Source organism: Dromiciops gliroides, chromosome 2, assembly GCF_019393635.1.
Source record: "Dromiciops gliroides isolate mDroGli1 chromosome 2, mDroGli1.pri, whole genome shotgun sequence".
Classification (NCBI taxonomy): Eukaryota; Metazoa; Chordata; class Mammalia; order Microbiotheria; family Microbiotheriidae; genus Dromiciops; species Dromiciops gliroides.
In genome coordinates, this window is record NC_057862.1 from 273475375 (window position 1) to 273494927 (window position 19553).

The following is a 19553-nucleotide window of genomic DNA, read 5'->3' on the forward strand; positions in this document are numbered from 1 at the left end:
TTCTTACGAAGAGAGTAGACTGAGCTCCACCCCACAAATTCTCCACAAAGATCTAGGAAATACACCAGACCAAGTCCTACTCAGGAAATCCAAGAAAAATGACTCGAGTCATTTTTCTATTCCAGGTTGGCCCGGGGAGAGAGATTTCTGAAGACACTAGGGACCAGGTCTAGCCAAGAATGACTATTGCTTCCAACTGGTAACTTTGTACAAACACAAGAATCAAGAGAAACATTAAAAAGGTAACCATGAGTAAACAATTGTAAGAGACTAAACTAGGGTAAACTGTTTACATTTGAAAACACAGGTCTAATCATGGACCACCACCCCCCCAACACTCAATAAACTCCAGTGGCTCCCCATTGCCTCCAGTAACAAATACAAAACAGTCTTTTTTTTTTTGGGTGAGGCAATTGGGGTTAAGTGACTTGCCCAGGGTCATACAGCTTAAGTGTCTGAGGCCAAATTTGAACTCAGGTCCTCCTGAATTCAGGACCAGTGTTCTATCCACTGCACCACTTAGCTGCCCCCAAAACAGTCTTCTTATACCTTACTCCCTGACACATACTCTTCCATCCAGTAACAAAGGCTTCCTGACTGTTCCACAAACAAGACACTCCATCTCTTAGCTCCTGGCATTTTCTCTGGCAATACCCCATGCCTGGAACACTCCCCCTCCTCTGCTCTGACTACTGACCTTCCTGGCTTCCTTTAAGTTTCAAATCAAATCTCATCTATTATAGGAAACCTTCCCCAGCCCCTCTTAATTCTAGTACCTTCTTTCTTTTAAGTATTTCCTATTTATATAATTTTGCCTACTCTTGTTTGCTTTTAGTCTCCCCATTAGATTGAAAGCTCCTTGAGAGAAGGGACTGTCTTTTGACTCTCTGTATCCCTAATGCTTAGCACAGTGCCTGGCACAAAACAGACTGTTAATAAATGTTTACTGATTGACTGCTTATTTGACTACTACACGGCCTCTTAATTCTATCATCATCAACATCATCATCGTCATCATCGTCGTCATGGGTCATACTAGACTTGAGAGGATACATGACTGTCTGTCCTGTGGAAAAGAGATTAGATTTCTTCTGTTTGATGCCGTAGGGCAATGCCAGTAGCAATGACTGGAAGTTGCAGAGGCGATTAGAGCTAAGTTCCCCTCCTTGGAGATCTGGTTGTCAGAGAAGCTGGATATGAATTGGACTAGATGGTTGCTGAGGTCCCTTACAACTCTAAAAATAAATCCTGTGATTCTGTGACTATAAGTTTTAGAATCAATGCTTAATATACCTTTAGATTTAAATATTTCACTAGATATGTACCTAAGAATTCAGTTATACTTAGATGCCTTTGCAAAGGGCACATTTACCCCTAAAATCTCCACTGTCAATTAAGACTCTTCACACTAGTGTGGCAAGGCTCTTAATTAGATACTTCCTCAGACAGGTGGAAAGATTCATTTAGAATATAAATAGCCACTCACTTTAGGATCAACAGGTGGGCCCATCAGCATGAAGCAGATTTTCATGAAGACCCTGATGGGGAAGACCATCACCCTTGAGGTCGAACCATCAGATACTATTGAAAATGTCAAGGGGAAGATATGAGATAAGGAAGGTATTTCCCCCTGATCAGCAAAGGTTGATTTTTGTGGGCAAGCAACTGAAAGATGGACAGACTTTGTCTGACTATAACATTCAGAAGGAGTCTACACTTCATCTTGTTCTGAGACTTAGGGGTGGTGCCAAGAAGAGAAAGAAGAAGTCTTACACCACTCCCAAAAAAAACAAGCATAAGAAAAAGAAGGTTAAGCTTGCTGTTCTGAAGTACTATAAGGTTGATGAGAATGGCAAGATCAGCTGCCTTCAAAGAGAGTGCCCTTCTGATGAATGTGGTGCTGGAGTCTTTATGGCAAGCCATTTTGACAGACATTATTGTGGCAAGTGTTGTCTAACCTATTGCTTCAACAAGCCAGAAGACAAGTAAATGTATATGTGTTAATAAAACGAGTCAACTGAAGAAAAAAAAAAAAGAATATAAATACCGGAGGCAAGGAATTTCACTCTATTACAATCTAGTTTGATGTGAATGCTCAGCATTCAAAGAACAAAAACAGACAGGCCACTGGCCAAGGCTCAGAAATACTTTCCTTATAAAGCATTTCTTTGATATAGGATTAAGTCTACATATAACCTGTAAAGAAATGCATAGACAGAGATCTCATCCCTAAACATCAGTAGTCTCCAGAGCCAAGAAGAAGCAGGAATAGGCAGTGCCACATCAATCAGTCCACCAATAAACATTTATTAAGCTCCTCCTATATGCCAGGAATTTAGAAAGGCAAATGACAGACCTTGTTCTCAAGAAGCTCAGTCTACAGCAGCTAACTTTTATAAATATGCTTTAAGGTTTCAAAGGCACTTTTAAAAGATATGTTATTTTATGCCCAAAGAGCTATGAAATTGTGTCAACCCTTTGATCAAGCAATACCAATATTTTGATCCACAATATCCCAAAGACATCCCGAAAAAGAGAAAAAGACCTATTTGTACCAAAATATTTATAGCAACTCTTTTTGTGATGGCTAAGAATTGGAAATCAAAGGAATACCCAGCAATTGGGGAATAGCTAAATAAACTATAGCATACAATTGTGATGGAATATTATTGTGCTATAAGACGTGATAAACAGGACAATTTCAGAAAGGCCTGGAAAGACTTATATGAACTGATACATAGTGAAGTGAGAAGAACCAAGAGAACAGTGTGCAGTGACAGAAATTTTGTTCAATGAAGAACTGTGAATGTATTCTCAGCCATCCAAGACAATCCCAAAGGACTAATAATAAAGCATACTCTTTATAGGGAAAAAAGAGGATAAACCCTGAGCTGCAACTCACAGTTAATCTGCATGACCTGAATGAAAATCCACAGAAAAGTCAGAATGTAAGCTACTGGAAAATATTTTTTTTTCTGAAGTGGCTCCTACCTAGCAGGTGCTTAACAAATTCTTGCTGATTGGTTAATTTGGAACTGGATGAATGGCTGTACCCAGTGAGTGCAAATTAATGTCACTGTAAAATAGTGTCTCTAGTGGAGTGTCACAAGGCTCTTGTCTATGTATGGCCCATTCAACATTTTTTTAAGGATTTGGGAAAAACTCTTGATACTATGTGTCAAGATAATGGAATGTGATAGATGAGATTTAGCAGATACTCAGGGGCCCACCTGGAGACTGGTTTAAACTGATTGAATTGGACAAGGTGACTGACTGCTGACTGGATTACTGGCTTAATTCCAGTTCACTAGGTTGTAAACACATCTGGCTGGTACTTAAGGATACTTAAGAAAGTAATTGTTCTCAGAAGCTTAAAAACTTTAAACTTAATATGGAGACCGCCTTCAGGTCCAGTGAACCAATGAATTTGAATGACACTAGCCAATCAGCTTGAAGAACTTCCCATTTCTGGGAGGGGAACATGAAGGAGGAAGTGGACTCTGGGGAGAGAGTATGCTTTTTGGTGTGAGAGATCAGCATGGTGGCAGAGGACTTCAGAAGTGGGAGCTTAGGAAGGTTAGGATTGTCAGGTTATAGGAACTCTGTTCTCAATCTTTCTCTTTCTTTTACTATCTTTCAATAAACCCTTAAAAAATCTAAACTCGTTTATCAGTGATTTTAGTCAGTTTCCCCAAAAACAGATTAGAACCCACATTTAGAATTTTAGATTACACATATGCTTAACAAATTTACTGATAAAATGAACCTAAGAGTAATAGCTAATACATGCAATAAAGGATCTTTAAAAATGTCATTAAAAAAAGAGTCCTGGGGCAGCTAGGTGGTACAGTGGATAGAGCACCAGCCCTGGAGTCAGGAGTACCTGAATTCAAATCTGGCCTCAGACACTTAACACTTACTAGCTGTGTGACCCTGGGCAAGTCACTTAACCCCAATTGCCTCACTAAAAAAAAAAAAAAGAGTCTTTCCCAGATGAGTGACATTTCAAAACATCTCTGACTTGTTACAGGAAAAAGAAGCATCAGAGAACTCCAGGGTTTTCAATAGGGGTGACTCAAAAATATGACACTGACAGAAAGGAAAATATAGAGGGGGGAGGCTAGTTTTATTGTTGTTTTGCTACAAGGAGTGGAGGGGGATGTTTGTGAGAGGGAATGTAAGCAGATGAAACCATTCTGGATACAATTTATCAGAGGCAAAAGTAAGGCTAATATAAGTGAAAATACCTACTAGACAACAGTAGCTATAGAACTAGGATAGAAGTGTCAAATTCCCAGCCTGAACCAGATTAAAATGTAATCGGGAAATGTTTAACAAAATAAATACAAATACAACACAGATAATGTTAATTGGAGGTTTTCTAAATCAATCTATAGTCATAGGGATCAGTTTCTATTTGGGTTTGACACTCCTGATCCTGGGATTCCTCTGCATAAAGACAACCAATGAAACCTCTAGAACAACAGAACTCAAAACCAGAACAACAACAAAAAAAAAGACTAATCTTTGAACAACTGAACAAGAGTGAGTTACAGAGAGTCAGAAAAGGAACTGGCAAAGGAATTGTAGGAGATCCAATATAACAGCATAGTATCACAGAAACCATGGAAGAAGAGTTTCAAGTTGATATTGACAAGAGAGGAAAGGTAAAGGAGAATAAAGGTGGAGAAAAGATAAGAAGATGTGACAGTGGTCACTAATAATGATCCTGGGAGCAGTGAAAGTACCCTCAGTCAAGTCATTTCAATAAGAATTGATTAAGCATCTATAATTAGGGATACGAAAATGTAACAGTTCCTGTTCTTGAAATATTAAAATTTTTCTGGCAGGAAACAACATCCATGTTGATAAATATGTAGTGTGTGTGTGTGTGTGTGTGTGTGTGTGTGTGTGTGTGTGTGTGTGTGTGTGTGTGTGAGAGAGAGAGAGAGAGAGAGAGAGAGAGAGAGAGAGAGAGAGAGAGAAACAGAGTAAATAAAAGATAATATCAGGATAGTGAGAGCCCTAGAAAATGGTCGGTTCAGGAAAGGCTTCCTATAGAAAACATCTAAGTTTTAAAAGAAGCTATCAATTCCAAGAGACAAAGTTAAGGAGGAACTATTTTCCAGCTTTGGTGGAGAGCCTGTGCAGAGGCAAAGACACAGGAAATGGAAGAGAGTATATAGGGAATAATAGCAAGAAGTCCAGCTTGAATGGAACATAAAATGTGAGAAGGGAAGCAAAATGCAGTCTGTTAAAATAAGCTAAAACCAGGATATAAAAGCTTTTAACTGCTAAACAGAAGAGACTTTATATGTTATACTAGAAACAATAGGGAGGCACTGAAGGTTCTTGAGCTGGGGTGTAACAGGTCAGATATATACTTTAGTAATATCACTTTGGTAGCTGTGGAGAAGATGGATTAAACAAAGGACAAATGGAAATAGACCAATTTGAAGACTATTGCAATAATTCAAATAAGAGGTGTGACTACCTTTTTTTTTTTTGTGGGGCAATGGGGGTTAAGTGACTTGCCCAGGGTCACACAGCTAGTGTCAAGTGTCTGAGGCCAGATTTGAACTCAGGTACTCCTGAGTCCAGGGCTGGTGCTTTACCACTGCGCCACCTAGCTGCCCCGGTGTGACTACTTATAATGACAAAGCTTGGACCCGAAGAAGGGGTGAGAAAACACACCCTCTTTTTTCTTTAAAGAAAAAATTAAATTAGGCTTGTGGAAAACAGTCTCTTTCCACACCTTAATCCCCCCCAATCAGCAATGGTCTCTTACAATATAACGTGATAGGACAAGAGACCAGAGTTAACAGAGTGGGGATTCCTGCTAGCCCTGGGGTATGGGCTTTGGTTCTTTCCAAAAGAGCACTGCAATACCCTAGGCAAGGATTTTATCTAAGCTACAAATTAGAGGTGGTAGAGAGCACAGCCAAGTACTAAAGCCACATACTCAGCCCAGGAACTGACCCAGGGTGCCCAACTGAGTGACTCACCTAGCAGATATGAAGCTCCCTGGGAGGAGTCATACAAGGTCATCGTGGCTAAGACACAGGAACAGGAGGGGAAGTCCTATAACAACAGGGATATAATCTTCTTTGGCAACAGGTACTCCCTATATTTGTGCCCTCCCCCTACTTATAAACTCTACAGACCCACTCTTCCCACTGATTCTATGTGTATTTATGGAGAAGGGCACCCTAAATTTATAGAAGAGATGTTACCACTGTTCTAACTATACCATTTCAATAAATTCCTATCTTTCGAGTGAACTATGTTATCTAGTATGTGCTCCAGTTTTAGTAGTGTGAACTCACCAAATACTTGGAACCTGTGATAGCTATCCTCCAGGGAATCCAACTTAAGAGGATACTACATTTTTTAAAAAGGCAACAAGGACCTCAACCAGAGTAGTGGCCACATAAGTGAGGAGAGCGGGACAAGGAAGAAACTGACAATAGTTGACAACTGATTGACTACGACAGGATAATGAAGGGTAATCAGTTGAAGATGTTTCTGAAGTTGTGAACCTGAGATAAAGGAAAATATGGTGGTCCCCTCATGAACATTGGGAACTTGAAAGAAAGGGAAGATTTGGAAGGAAAAAAGCTCTGTTTTGAACATGTTGACTTTAAGATGCCTAATGTGATAGACAAGTGAAGATGTCCAGAAAAGTTAGTTATGTAAAATTAAGAGCTTAGGAGAAAGACTGGTATTGGATATATAGATATGGGAGTCATCCACAAAGATATCCAACTATTTTCACTATTAATGCATGGAGAGAATCCATGGGAACTGATAAGAAAGATTACCAAGAGAGAGGAAAAAGAGGGAGGAGAGAGTCTGGGACCAATCTCTAAGGTATACTCTAGGCAAAGTCAATGGGATGTTGATGAGGAGCCAACAAAGAAACCTAAGGAGAGGCGAGATAGGAGAAGAATCAGGAGAGAGCAATTATTGTGAAAGCTAGGGTGGGTAGAAAGCGTCCAAGTCACAGAAGTTCTTAACTTTTTCTGCCTCTTTGGCAGTCTGGCAAAGCCATCTCAAAATAAGTTTTTAAATGCATAAAATAAAATACAGAAAATTACAAAGGAAATCAATTATATTGAAATATGGTTATCAAAATATTTTTGAAAACAAGTTCATGGAACAAAGGTTAAGAACCCCTGGTGTGAGGATACAGAGTGGTCAATAATGGCAGCAGACTGAATTTAACAGTTAGGAGATGACTAGTAACTTTGGAGAGCACAATTTTAGTTGAGTGGTGGGTTTTGGAAGCCACACTTCAAGGGGGGGAAAAGTGGACTGGAATGAGGAAGTAGAAGCAATGAACACAGATAAATTTTGGCAACCAAAGTAGTAAAAGGATCCAACCTCATCCTGTTATTTCCAATACAATTCCTCTATCCCAGCCAGATCAGTTGCCATACACATCTTGGTTTTTCCTTTCTCTATGCATTCCTTCTTGTTATTTTTCCCCTTTTCCTAACAATTCCTTATGCCAACCCATGTCCATTACTTCTTTCAATACTTGTCTTGAGGCTCATCTCCTTTAAGCAACTTTCCCTAAATACATCTTTCTCTGATTACTCTTTTACTTTGTTCTCCCCACAGTAATTTGTATATAGTTTTTGTGGCTATCTTATTATGTACTTTTGGTTTTTAGCCATTGCTATTATATTCATAATATATACCCTATACTAGATAATAGGTCCTCAATTGAGAAGAATTACCAGTACTACAACTGATAAAATATTAGGTACATAGCAAGTGCACTATTAAATACTTCCTGAATGAATATCATCCTCAAGATCCCCAATGACAGTAACAGCATAAAACAAGATTTTCCATGGAAGGGTGTCCACCATCATTTTTTCCTTAATCAAAAATAGAGAAGGGGCAGCTAGGTGGCGCAGTGGATAGAGCACCGGCCCTGGAGTCAGGAGTACCTGAGTTCAAATCCAGCCTCAGACACTTAACACTTACTAGCTGTGTGGCCCTGGGCAAGTCACTTAACCCCCATTGCCCAGCAAAAAAAAAAAAAATAGAGGAAATACCTCATCTCCTATTCCTCTACCTCCCAAGGGAATGAATGAATGAATGAATGAATGAATGAATGAATGAGCATTTATTAAGCTCCTACTTTGTGCCAAGCCAAGCACTATCCTCTGTGCTGGAGATAAAAAAGAAAAGTCAAGACAGTTATTTGTGTTCTTCATGTTCTAATTAGGGGAGAGAATATAAAAGAAAGTTAGACATAGAGCAAATGGCAAGGTCCAAAAGTCCTTAGGATAATCTGCTCATGGTCTGATGGATGCAGAGGCTGGACAGATGATTAGTCCTAGAGGACTTTAGGAAGCAGTAACAGTACAGATTAAAGATTCTCCATCTCAACAGAGGAGCACTGTTAGTGACTCCCAGCTCATCAAAGTGATGTGAGCAGTCTAGCAACCCAAAAAGGGTTTTACCAAGACCCATGACCCTCTCACACAACTATCCACCCTCCAAAATTATCCTGCAATCTTATCCACCCATCAAAATTCTCCATCTCATATAACTACCTAGGTGTCATTAATCTGACTAAAGTAATTTACATCAATTGGGGACTGAAAAGATCCTCCCTAGGTATCTACATTTTAATAGGTTTCTTAATAAGCTATTTTAATTGAGAACTTGCTAACTAAAATGATGTCCTCATGAGTATACTGAGTGAAGAAGATATTTCGAGCAGTGAGCACTTCCTTTTACTACTCATCTACCTCAACAAATTTTAACTGGCTCTATTTATCTTAGGTCTAGTCAAGCTACCAGGTAGAGCTATATCTTTTCATCTCAAAAATTCTCCAAAAACCTTCAAATGTCTCATTGCTATAGAGGTACCCTTATGCTTACATGCCTGAAATGCGTCATGTTTAATATTTATTCTACTTTTACATACTTTAAGGGTCTATGATTTCATGAGCCTAAGAACTCCCTGGAGAGATCACAACCTTTCTATCCTGTGATTAACCTGAAAATGAATCGCTCTTAACTGGCCTAGTTCTCCAATAATTATAGAGTGTACCATGGAAACTATATTTAAAGGTCTCCTAGGTTGGTAATATTAACTTGGCTTGTACTTTCAAAGGTAAAGCCTTTCCAAATAATAAAAATAAATAAATAAATAGCATTCATATAGTACTTTAAGGCTTACAAAGCACTTAACTTCATCTTGTTTGATCATTTGAGAATTCAGGGTCATATCCACATCATGGTGAGGCATCAGAGTAGGACTTTGGTTAAAGACTCAATCCATGAGTTAAAATCATGCACTTTTCCTCAGAATAAATAATAATTCCAAGAAGTTGTACAAAATGTTGGTTGAACTAAAAGCTGATTATGCCAATATTCAATAGCAATTATTATAATATTTGTATAACACTTTAAAGTTTGCAAAGTGTGCTCACGCTCTCTCTCTCTCTATATATATATATAAAATGTATATCTTCATCTGATCCTCACAAAATCCTGTGAGGTAGGTGCTATCATTATCTCTATTTTACAGATGAGAAAACTGAAGCAAAAATAAGTGCTTAATAGGTGTTTATTGATTGACTGAGATGTGTTAAGTGACTTGCAGTGTTTCCCAGCTAAGATAGGATTTGAACTTAAGGTTTTCTAAGTTGAAAATCCAATATCTACTGGGCCACGAAGATACCCACCTATTTTCACTATTAATAATTAAAAGTCATAACTTCATAGATAGCACTCTAATGTTGCAAGATGCCCTGCTAATCTGTGTCCCTTCTTGAGTTTCCTTCTGTTTTAATGTTTCATGGGCATTCTTTTTTTTTTTAATTTTCTAAGGAGTTTTTTTTTTTTGCCTCATTTTCACTATTTACTAATCTTTCTTATTGCTCCCTTTCTCTGGGAAGACCTCTCTTGTAGCAAATAATTATAGTCAAGCAAAACAAATCAATACATTGATTTTGTCTGAAAACGTATCTCCCATTCTGCAGATGTGTTAAGAGTTGGGAGGTATAATTCATTACCATTCTTCTACAGTCATGATTGGTCCTACACTGATCAGAGTTCTGAAGACTTTCAAAGTTGCTTTCCTTTATTTCTTTGAATCCTATACAATCATCTTCTCTGTTCTTTTTTTGTACTGAAATATTTATTAAAACCTATAATCTAAAAAAAATTAAATGTACTTAGACTGCAGAATTTCAAAATTGGAAGGGACTTCAAAGGTCATCTAGTCCAACCTATAACTTAAAAAAAATTTTCTGAAAATCTGTAATTGCTATTATAGTGAAGCCTGAATCTGCAACTTCTAACTTGTTTTATCCTTTTAGTCTAAAAAGAACAAGTTTAATCCACTACATGACAGCCTTGAAGATACTTGAGGACTGCTATCATGTGCCCCTAAATTTTCTCCACCTATCTACAAATGTCAACAGCTCCTTAGGACAACAATTTTACAGAGAAACATGCATATTGATTACAATACTCTGTATTATCTTTAGGCATGATTCTCAAATACTAAAGTGGCAAATGTATACACTGTGAGGTACTGAATTACAGTTTCAGAGATACATATTCACAGATAGGTGCTATGGTTTGATCTATTTTATTGCCCACAAAATAGAATAGTTACAAAGTAGCACGTATAGAAGTGAGGAAGTTCTTATTTCTGGCTCTTAAAAGGATGATACATAATTTTTTTTTTAGTGAGGCAATTGGGGTTAAGTGACTTGCCCAGGGTCACACAGCTAGTAAGTGTTAAGTGTCTGAGGCCAGATTTGAACTCAGGTACTCCTGACTCCAGGGCCAGTGCTCTATCCACTGCGCCACCCAGCTGCCCCAGGATGATACATAATTAACAGTAAAGTTAATTATCCATGTACAACATTTGTAATGTCATTGTTCTCAATGTTTTAGCTTCTTCATTGCCAAAGTGAGATACATTAGGCCAGGTATTACTAAAAAACAAAAACAAAACCCAACCACAAAATGAAAAAACTGGGAAACTCAGAGTCTACCAGTTCTCAGTAGTGCAATGAATTATTTTAAACTTAATGAAATCAACGTTATAGTGCCCTATATAGTGACAAAAGGAACACATTCAGAAAAACATGGGAGGATTTGCATAAACTGAGGTGAAATGAAGTGAGAACAAAGGAAACAATTTTTACAATGACTATGACAGTGTAAAGAAAAACAACTGTGACTTAAAAAGTATAATCAATGAAATGACCCACTACAACTCCAGTTGATGAATAAAGATGAATCATAATTCCCATCTCTTTGCAGAAAGGTAAAATAAAGAATGAGACCTATATTTTCAGACATGGCCAATATGTGGATTTGTTTTGCTTGACTATGCTTGTTGCAAAAGAGAAATATTTTGTTTTGAGTGAAGAGAAAGGGAGAATTGTTAGAAGAGAGTTCAGTAGAAGAAAAAAAGGGAATCACTTTAAAATACATAGAAAAGAACAGAAGGAAGTTAAGAAACACAGACAAGCAGCAAAACAGTGTTAGAATGTTAAATTTAAAATATATTTTTAAAAACAACCTACACATATTGGAGATTTATAGTTTCACACGTAGTACTCTTTCTGTTCTATATTTGGGGGGAAATCCATGTTTATTGATCCTTGTTAAATTCATAATAATAAAAGGGAAATTTTAAAAATGAAATACATTCTTGTCTATAATGGTTATCAGCTAAACCATTTTCCCCAAATTAAAAAATATATAGGTCCTATTATAATTAATATTGCATTTTACTGAATATATGTACACTGGTACAGCAAAAAATAATTTAAGATAATATTGTGCCCCAGGTTCTTATTCATAAATACTTATTTCTTAGATTTATGGTCAAAGTTATTAACTTTTTATGACCATTATATTTATATTTATACCATTTTCCCTTTTTTTTAAATTTAAAAAAAGACTATCTTCAGGCTCCCTACCCTGGGCCCATCTTGTAACTTGATAAATAGCTAGTATAGAGGCAAGAATATTGGATTATAGATATAGAGCTAAAGAGAATGGGGTTCAAATCCTAACTTCCTATTTATTTTACTTCAGGTATCACTTCTCATCTCTAGCTCTGGCTCTCAGTTTCCCTGTGCTCTAAAATTAGGGGGCGGGAGAAGATAATCTAAGATGTAGCTCACAAGCTCTTTTGGAATTTCACTACCTGAATCCCCTCAGGTGGAAAGCAAGATAGATCATTCAGTCACTCAAACAGCATTTCTTAAGCATCTACTATGTGCCAGGCACTGGGGATACAATACAAAATATATCCACAAGATAAATATAAAGTAATTTGTTGGGGAGAATAGCAACTTCATGGATCATGACAAGTCTAGCAGATGAAGAAGGACATAGGGGAGGCATAGGGGACAGACAAGCTACACAAAGCCCTGGAGGAAGAAAACAGAGCAAGCAAGACAATGTCACTGGAATACAGAATTAAAGAAGGGGAGTAATATGCAAGTAGTCTGGAAAGATAAGCTGAAGCCAGACTGTGAAGTGCTTTGAATGCCTAACAAAAGTCTGGGAGCCACTAGAAATTCCTGAACATGGCATGGTCAGACCTTTGCTTTAGCAAAATAATTTTGGCTGCTGTAATGAACATGGACTTGAAGGAGGAGAGTCTTGGGGCAGGAAGAACAATCAGGAGACTATTGTACTAGTTTAAAAAGTGATATGGGGCAGCTAGATGGTTCAGTGGATAGAGCACTGGCCCTGGACTCAGGAGGACCTGAGTTCAAATCCAGCCTCAGACACTTGACACTTACTAGCTGTGTGACCCTGGGCAAGTCACTTAACCCCAATTGCCTCACACACACACACACACAAAAAAAAAGAAGTGATGAGGACCTGGACTAGGGTTGTTGTCATATAAGTAGAGAAAAAGGGAAATACGAAAACACTTGGCAATTGATTGTGTATGGAGGTAAATGAAGAGATGAAGACAAAAGAACAGTATCCTCAACAGTAATAGGAAAGTTAGGTACAAGAGGAGAATTTTGATGAAAGGTTGAGTTCTGTTTTGGATATGCCATGCTGTTATGGTTCAATAGATAATGACATGGAATTGGAGTACAAGACAAGGATATGGATGAATATATATAGACGTAGGAGTTAAATGCACAGAGATAATAATTGAACCCACTGGAGCTGATAAGGTCACAGAAAGAAAGAAAATGTTGAGAAACATTTATCCCAGGACAAAGCCCTATGGTATACCCACACATAAGAACAGGATATGGATGAGGATCCAGAAAGGGAGACAGGGGAGTAGTCAGACAGGTAGAGAGAACCAGGAGAGAGAAGTTTCAAGAAAACGGAGGAGAGAATATCCAGTATGAGGAAGTGATTAATACTGTCAATGCAGCAAAGAGGTCATGAAGGATGAAAGCTGAGAAAAGACCACTGTGATAAAATAATGGGATTTGGCAGATGCCCAGGGGCCCCACCTAAAGACTGATTTAGAATTGATTGAATTGGGTGAGACTGAGAACCTACTTAAGAATAAATCTAGACCACATCTGGCTGGTCCTATGTGGTGTGTTGTTCTCAGAGGCTGTGGACTACTACATCAACAGGATACCACCCTCAACCAATCAGCTTCAGAGACCTCCCTTTTGGGGAGAGAGAAAGGAACTAGGAAGCTGAGGCTGGATCACTGGATCTTCCTCTTTTTTGTTCAGGAACTGGCTCACGGCAGGAGACAGAGAAAAAGAGAGGGCCTCTTTTCCTTCGGGACTTCAGCTTAGTGGGAGACAGAGAAAAGGCAGACAGAGAAAGAGGAAAGTAGATAGACTTTTCTGGCATTATGGGATCCCATGTGTTGTCTTTACTCTTTAATAAATCCTTAAAAGCCTAAACTCTTGCTGAATTTATCAGTAAATCTTAGCCAGTCCCCCACCCACCCACATTAGATTTTAGAACCCAGATTTTAAATATCATACTACTGAATCTGACAATTCAATGCAGAATACAGATAACCTTGAAGCAATTTGAGTGATGAGAAAGTCAGACTGCAAGGTGTTGAATGGTGAGAAGAGAGAAGAAACATTATTTTTGTAGACAGATTTGTATTTGTGGGGGGGGGGGGCTTGCCCAGGGTCACACAGCTAGTAAGTGTTAAGTGTCTGAGGCTGGATTTGAACTCAGGTCCTCCTGAATCCAGGGCCAATGCTCTATCCACTGTGCCACCTAGCTGCCCCGACAGATTTTTTAAGAAGGCTGTGAAAGAAGAGAAATAGAATGATAGCCTGAGTGCATGGTAGGGTCAGGTAATGGTTTAAGGATGGAAGTAATGTATACAACAGAGAAATATTCATTAGATAGAAAGAGAATGAAAATGAGAAGGGACAATTGTGGGGACAAGCTACTAGAGGAGAAAGAGCCACACAAGTAGAAAAGTTGTCCTTGACAAAGACAAAGGTAGAGACTAAAGAGGAGACTGGGAAATGATATAAATGGGTAGTAAGATGTCATTTCTAGTAATATATGAGGTAAAGTCCTTTGTTGAGAGAGAAAGAGGTGGTATGGAAGGTTGAGGAGAGAACAAGTTTTGAAACAGTTGATAAGAGGAATAGGATAGAGACTCAATGAGGAAAAAGTAAAAGAATTACCTTACAATGGTAGCCACAGCCAGAAAGGTTGTGTGACTATCTCCAACACCACGTAAGAACAAAGAAAGTAGATGGTTGGGGTAATTCAGAGTTGCAATTTTGTAAGGCATGAACAGCAAAAGTACAGGAGAGCAAGGGATTCAGAGGCAGAGGCTATTCTATAGTGCTTCTCTCCAGGGTCAAGATTGGAAAGGGAGCCATATCTAGAATTCCTTTCTTTACAGTGACCAATATAATAAGCAAGTATATATCCAATTATTTTCACACAGGGTCTGACTAATTAAAAGGATTAGAACTCTAGTACTCTAATTATACATGAGTTTTCAGATAGAACCTGACTACAGGTTCTAAAAGGCTATAGCCAGTGAAACACAAGTTCTGGCAGGTTCTACCAAGCTGGCAAGGTTTGAATAGAGGCTCAGACTAGCTAAACTCAAAGTTTTATCACCAGAGGGTTGGCCACTAGAGGCAAGATGTTGGCAAGATGTTTTGATACTGTAACTAATAAAATTATTTACTAAGAGTTCCTTCATATCAGTGAAAGTAATACAGAGTGATGAAATTAGATCTTTTGAAATATGAGCCTTAAAACTAACTAAAATCATAATTATGAACTGCTGAAGATTTTGTTTCCATTTCACATACAAATCCTGATAATGCTAATGAACCCTTAAAACTGAATTTTCAATGAACAATTTAAAGGAATTTGAACAATGTAAATACAATCCAATTGAACAAACCATGCTGAGGATCTAGAGTTGTATCTAAATATAAGAATTCAGAAACAGAAATTAACTTTTTTTAATTCTATGAAAAATGTGTTGGCAAAGAACAGAATATGTGATATTTTAGAAATCTGTGTGGATTGGACCAATGATAAAAGAAAAGTCATAATTAATCTGCTCTGGAGAAGTTTGAGGGGGAAGGTGGCTTGTGAGGAAAAGTACAGCAAAAACAAAACCTGGAAGAATATGCCAAAATGTGCATCACTGATGGGTAAAACAGGGAGAAAAGTAGAACAGGAGACCCTAGACAAATACAGAAATGTTTCTGTATCACATTAAGTATTTGACCACACTCAGAAACCATGCCTACAGGTAGTTCTCAGTCTGGTAAGTGTATAAGCACCCCACTCTCCATAGGCTATCTAAGCAAAAAAGAGTCTGCCCTTACAATTCTGAACCTTTCTTCCCTTCCAGAATGCAGAATGCTACCTTTGGTACTTCAATTTAACTTAGAGCTTTTAGCACTTGGCATGCTGCTTCTTTTAAGATTCCCTAACTAGAACCATAATCTGTATGAATGAAATTAAACTGCATCATCAAGAAGGTACCTGCCCTCAGGAAGGATAAGTCCTTACAAGAATAAAGGGATGATCCTTTCAGACTTTCTTTTAATCATCGAAATTATCAAAAAGACAAGGCAAAGAAAAACAAACACTTGGCATAGTACCTGATTCACAATAGACACTTAATAAATACCCATTAACTTGACTTAAAACTGAGAAAGCACAATGCATTTACCTAAGGCAAGGCTTGCCACAAGGGTCTGAGCTTCAGCTACTCATTTGCATATGACAGAGTAGAGAACTATGGAATCAATACGGGGGAAAGTATGAATCAGTGTTTTGTGCTTCAGTTGCTCGTTTTCATATATATATATATATATATATATATATATATATATATATATATATATATGACAGCCTGGAGCCCTGAAACATAAAACTGTTTTATGATTACTGGACAAATGTACTTTGCCTTTTCATGATTCAGCCAGCAGAGATGAGAACTTGGCTACTTATCATAAACTGGAGTGATGTTTCTCAAGAATGAATGATTAATGAAGATACATTTCAGAGTAAGGGAAAGTAAGAGGGTAAAAGAAAAGATTTCGGAATTGTATGAAAGAGAAGCTATAGCTTTCTGAACTAAGTTTATTAAGGAAACATCAGAGTTGTACAAAATCACAAATGGAGAAGTTGAAAAAAGAAACTTCTGCACTGCCACCTACTATCCACAGGATGTAGAGAAAAAAGGTAAAGATACTTTCCTAAATGTCACCTACTGCCTGAAGATGGAAAAGTGGGGGAAAGATACTTGTCAGATGATAGATAAGAGGAAAGAAGATGATCCTGTACACTGTCACCTATTGTTCATCAACTAAAGAGAAAAAATGATACTCTGCTACCGGACTACCTGCTGACAAGAAGGTGGAGAAGAACCTCAGAACCCAGACAAGGAAGTAGAACTGGACAGACTATTGCTAATGCTAAACTAAAAGTCTCTGTCCTTATTAAGAGATCATACACTACCTGACACTAGCTGAGGGGGTCAGCTGGACCTGGAGCTGGATGGAAGTACCACCAATGTGATCAAAGAGCAGAAATAAGCCCAGCACAACAAAGGAAGAGCCCAGTGTAGCAAAGGACTAGCAGCAAAGCAATCCAATAGATCAACCCATTTAGCTTGAGACTGTACCTTTGAGAAGGGAATCCTAACCCCTTCATAGAGCAAGGCCCTGCCATTTCAACAACATAAATGTTACACCCATCAATGAACCTTGAAATGACAGTTCCTGAAGAAGAGAAGGAGCATTATTGATCTTAGATTCCGAGTTATAACCAGTTTTTCCTATAATTAATAGAAGGAACAGCCACTCACCGGGTTACCCCTAGTGAAGCTGTAACAGCCCTCTTGGGGACTCCCCAACCTGCAGGCATCTTAAGTGCTGGGTGAGAGGGGGAATAGGGTAGGGGGTAGAAAGGGAAGGTGAAAAGGAGGAAAGGAGAGGGAGGGAGGAAAAAGGAGAGGGAGGGGGAGGACAGGAAAGGGAGAAGAATGAGAGGGAGGGGGGAAGAGGAAAGAGGCAAGGGAGAATAGGAGAGAGGGAGGGGAGGAGAAGGGGGGAGAGGGAAAAGAAGGCACAGAGATCCCCATGTTGGATGGAGTGGTTCAGAGCAAGGTCAAGAACTATAAGGGAGGTGAAACCAGAATTTGATCTGGGAATCTATCTAAACTGAGATTAAGATCATTGAAAAATTTGGAACTTTATGAATTTATCAAGTAATAGTGTATGTAATTCAAGTGTTTTGTAATTTTTTGTATTAAGAATGCTTTAATATTTAACTTCAAGACAGTTACTCATAAATATTTCATATAAGCCTACCCTAGAGTTTGTTATCCTATCTCAATTTTTTGATGTCTTGAATTGACCTAAACGCTGAGGAAGATGTAGAAAGGGCTCTTAAGTATTAATGAGGAATTCTCAGTGTTGAAGTCTACCTAAAAACACAAATATATCCTGACATTATGCACAGGTAAAATGTTATCTAATGTTGGAGGCAGCTAGGTGGCAAAGCAGATAAAGCATGGGCCCTGGATTCAGGAGGATCTGAGTTCAAATCCGGCCTCAGACACTTGATACTTACTAGCTGTGTGACCCTGGGCAAGTCACTTAACCCTCATTGCCCTGCCCCCCCCCAAAAAAAAGTTATCTAGTGTTCAAAGGCTGTTTATGTTCATCTTCCCTCAGAATTATTCAGTTTTACTCACACCTAGTAGAGTCAATAAACAAATTTTTTAAGAGAAATCTGTTATGAACACATAGATCTCCCTTATAAGGAGTGGGACGACTCTAAGAGGGGGAAAAAGGCAGGGAAGGGCCACAACTTGCTCTGAGAAATGGATGAGAATTTTACTTGTCTCTGACACTTCGAACATGTGAAACACATACACGTTATTATAGTAATAGTATTGGTTCACATAATAGTTGCTTACTCTCGAGAAGCAAATAACGTGGGGAAGAGCTTCAGGAAACTTCATTAAAAGTCAGCGTTTTGCTCATAAATACTGTCGGAGACATTCTTCGAATAACAAATTAGACAACAGAAATTGCCATAAAGAAAATTTACTGGGGGGGGGGGGGGGCGCAGAGAATTTTAGAATCCTAAATTACAAAAGCAAAAAACTTTGCAAAATCAAGAAACCAAATCCACAAAAGGTTCCTTTGGATGCCAGTGGCCAAGTCGGATTTTGCCCTGCGTTCGAAGGGGGAAAGCTAAGAAACTTGTTACCATTCTGCATGAGAGATGGGGCGAGGAGAACAGCCCCGATTCTTGGAGGACCGTGAAAAACCCATCCCAGCGTCCCTCTTCCCACGGGGATCAGCCACCCCCCTGTGCCCCTTTTGCTCTGCAGGAGCCCGGGCAGGGGCACCTGCCTCGCAGTCCCCCGGGCCGCAATGTGGATTCCAGGAACGCGCCGCCGAGTCCGGCCCGCAAGGTGACAGAGCCACCACCAGCCCCCATCCTTCACTGACCTTCCGCAGGGCCGGGACGAAGAGTCCCCGCCATTTCGGGTGGTTCTCTTCGCTGAAGAAGTCGTAGGGCTGTTGCTGCGGCTGCATGGCCCCGGCGGCGGCTCCTCCGCATCGGGGGTGGGGGAGCGTGGGCAGGGCCGGGAGGCAGCGACCACGGCCGCCCAAATCCCGAGTCCGGGCGGCTCCCTCCCTGACAGCTCCCGGCGCGGCCCGGGCTGGGAGGGGTCGCCGCTCTCCGCAGGCGCGTGGGGTCCCAGAGACCAAGCCGGCCCGGCGGCGGCGGCGGGTTCCTCCTCCTCCTCCTCCCTCCTCCTCCTCCTCCTCCTCCTCCTCAGCCGCCTCCTCCTCCTCCGATGTGGGCCGCGGCCCGGTCCTCCGCTGGCACTTCCTCCTTTGTTTGGGTTAGCTGCCCGGCGGTGGTGCCGCTGGCCTCACCCCAGCCCCGCATCCCACCCGCCAGCCCCCCACTACCCGCTACGATCGCGGCTGCGCACGGAAAGCGACAGAGCCGGGGGTCCCCGGCTTCTCCTCATCACTCCGCGCCCTGCAGCCCAGCTCGGCTCAGCCCCGGAGCCATCTCCGTAG

At 39.7% G+C, this 19553-nt stretch overlaps 1 protein-coding gene and 1 pseudogene across 1 annotated transcript in view; one reads left to right on the top strand and one right to left on the bottom strand.

Moving 5' to 3' along the window:
- The window catches only part of SOS2 (SOS Ras/Rho guanine nucleotide exchange factor 2), a 110706-nt gene extending 91472 nt beyond the window's left edge, over positions 1 to 19234 (bottom strand). Inside the window, exon 1 of the mRNA XM_043984661.1 lies at positions 18969 to 19234. Coding sequence (XP_043840596.1) covers positions 18969 to 19055 — 87 coding nt within the window. The 5' untranslated portion in view covers positions 19056 to 19234. The remainder of the gene's footprint in view (positions 1 to 18968) is intronic.
- LOC122741314 lies at positions 1515 to 1989 on the top strand (annotated as a pseudogene).
- Positions 19235 to 19553: the final 319 nt, after the last annotated feature.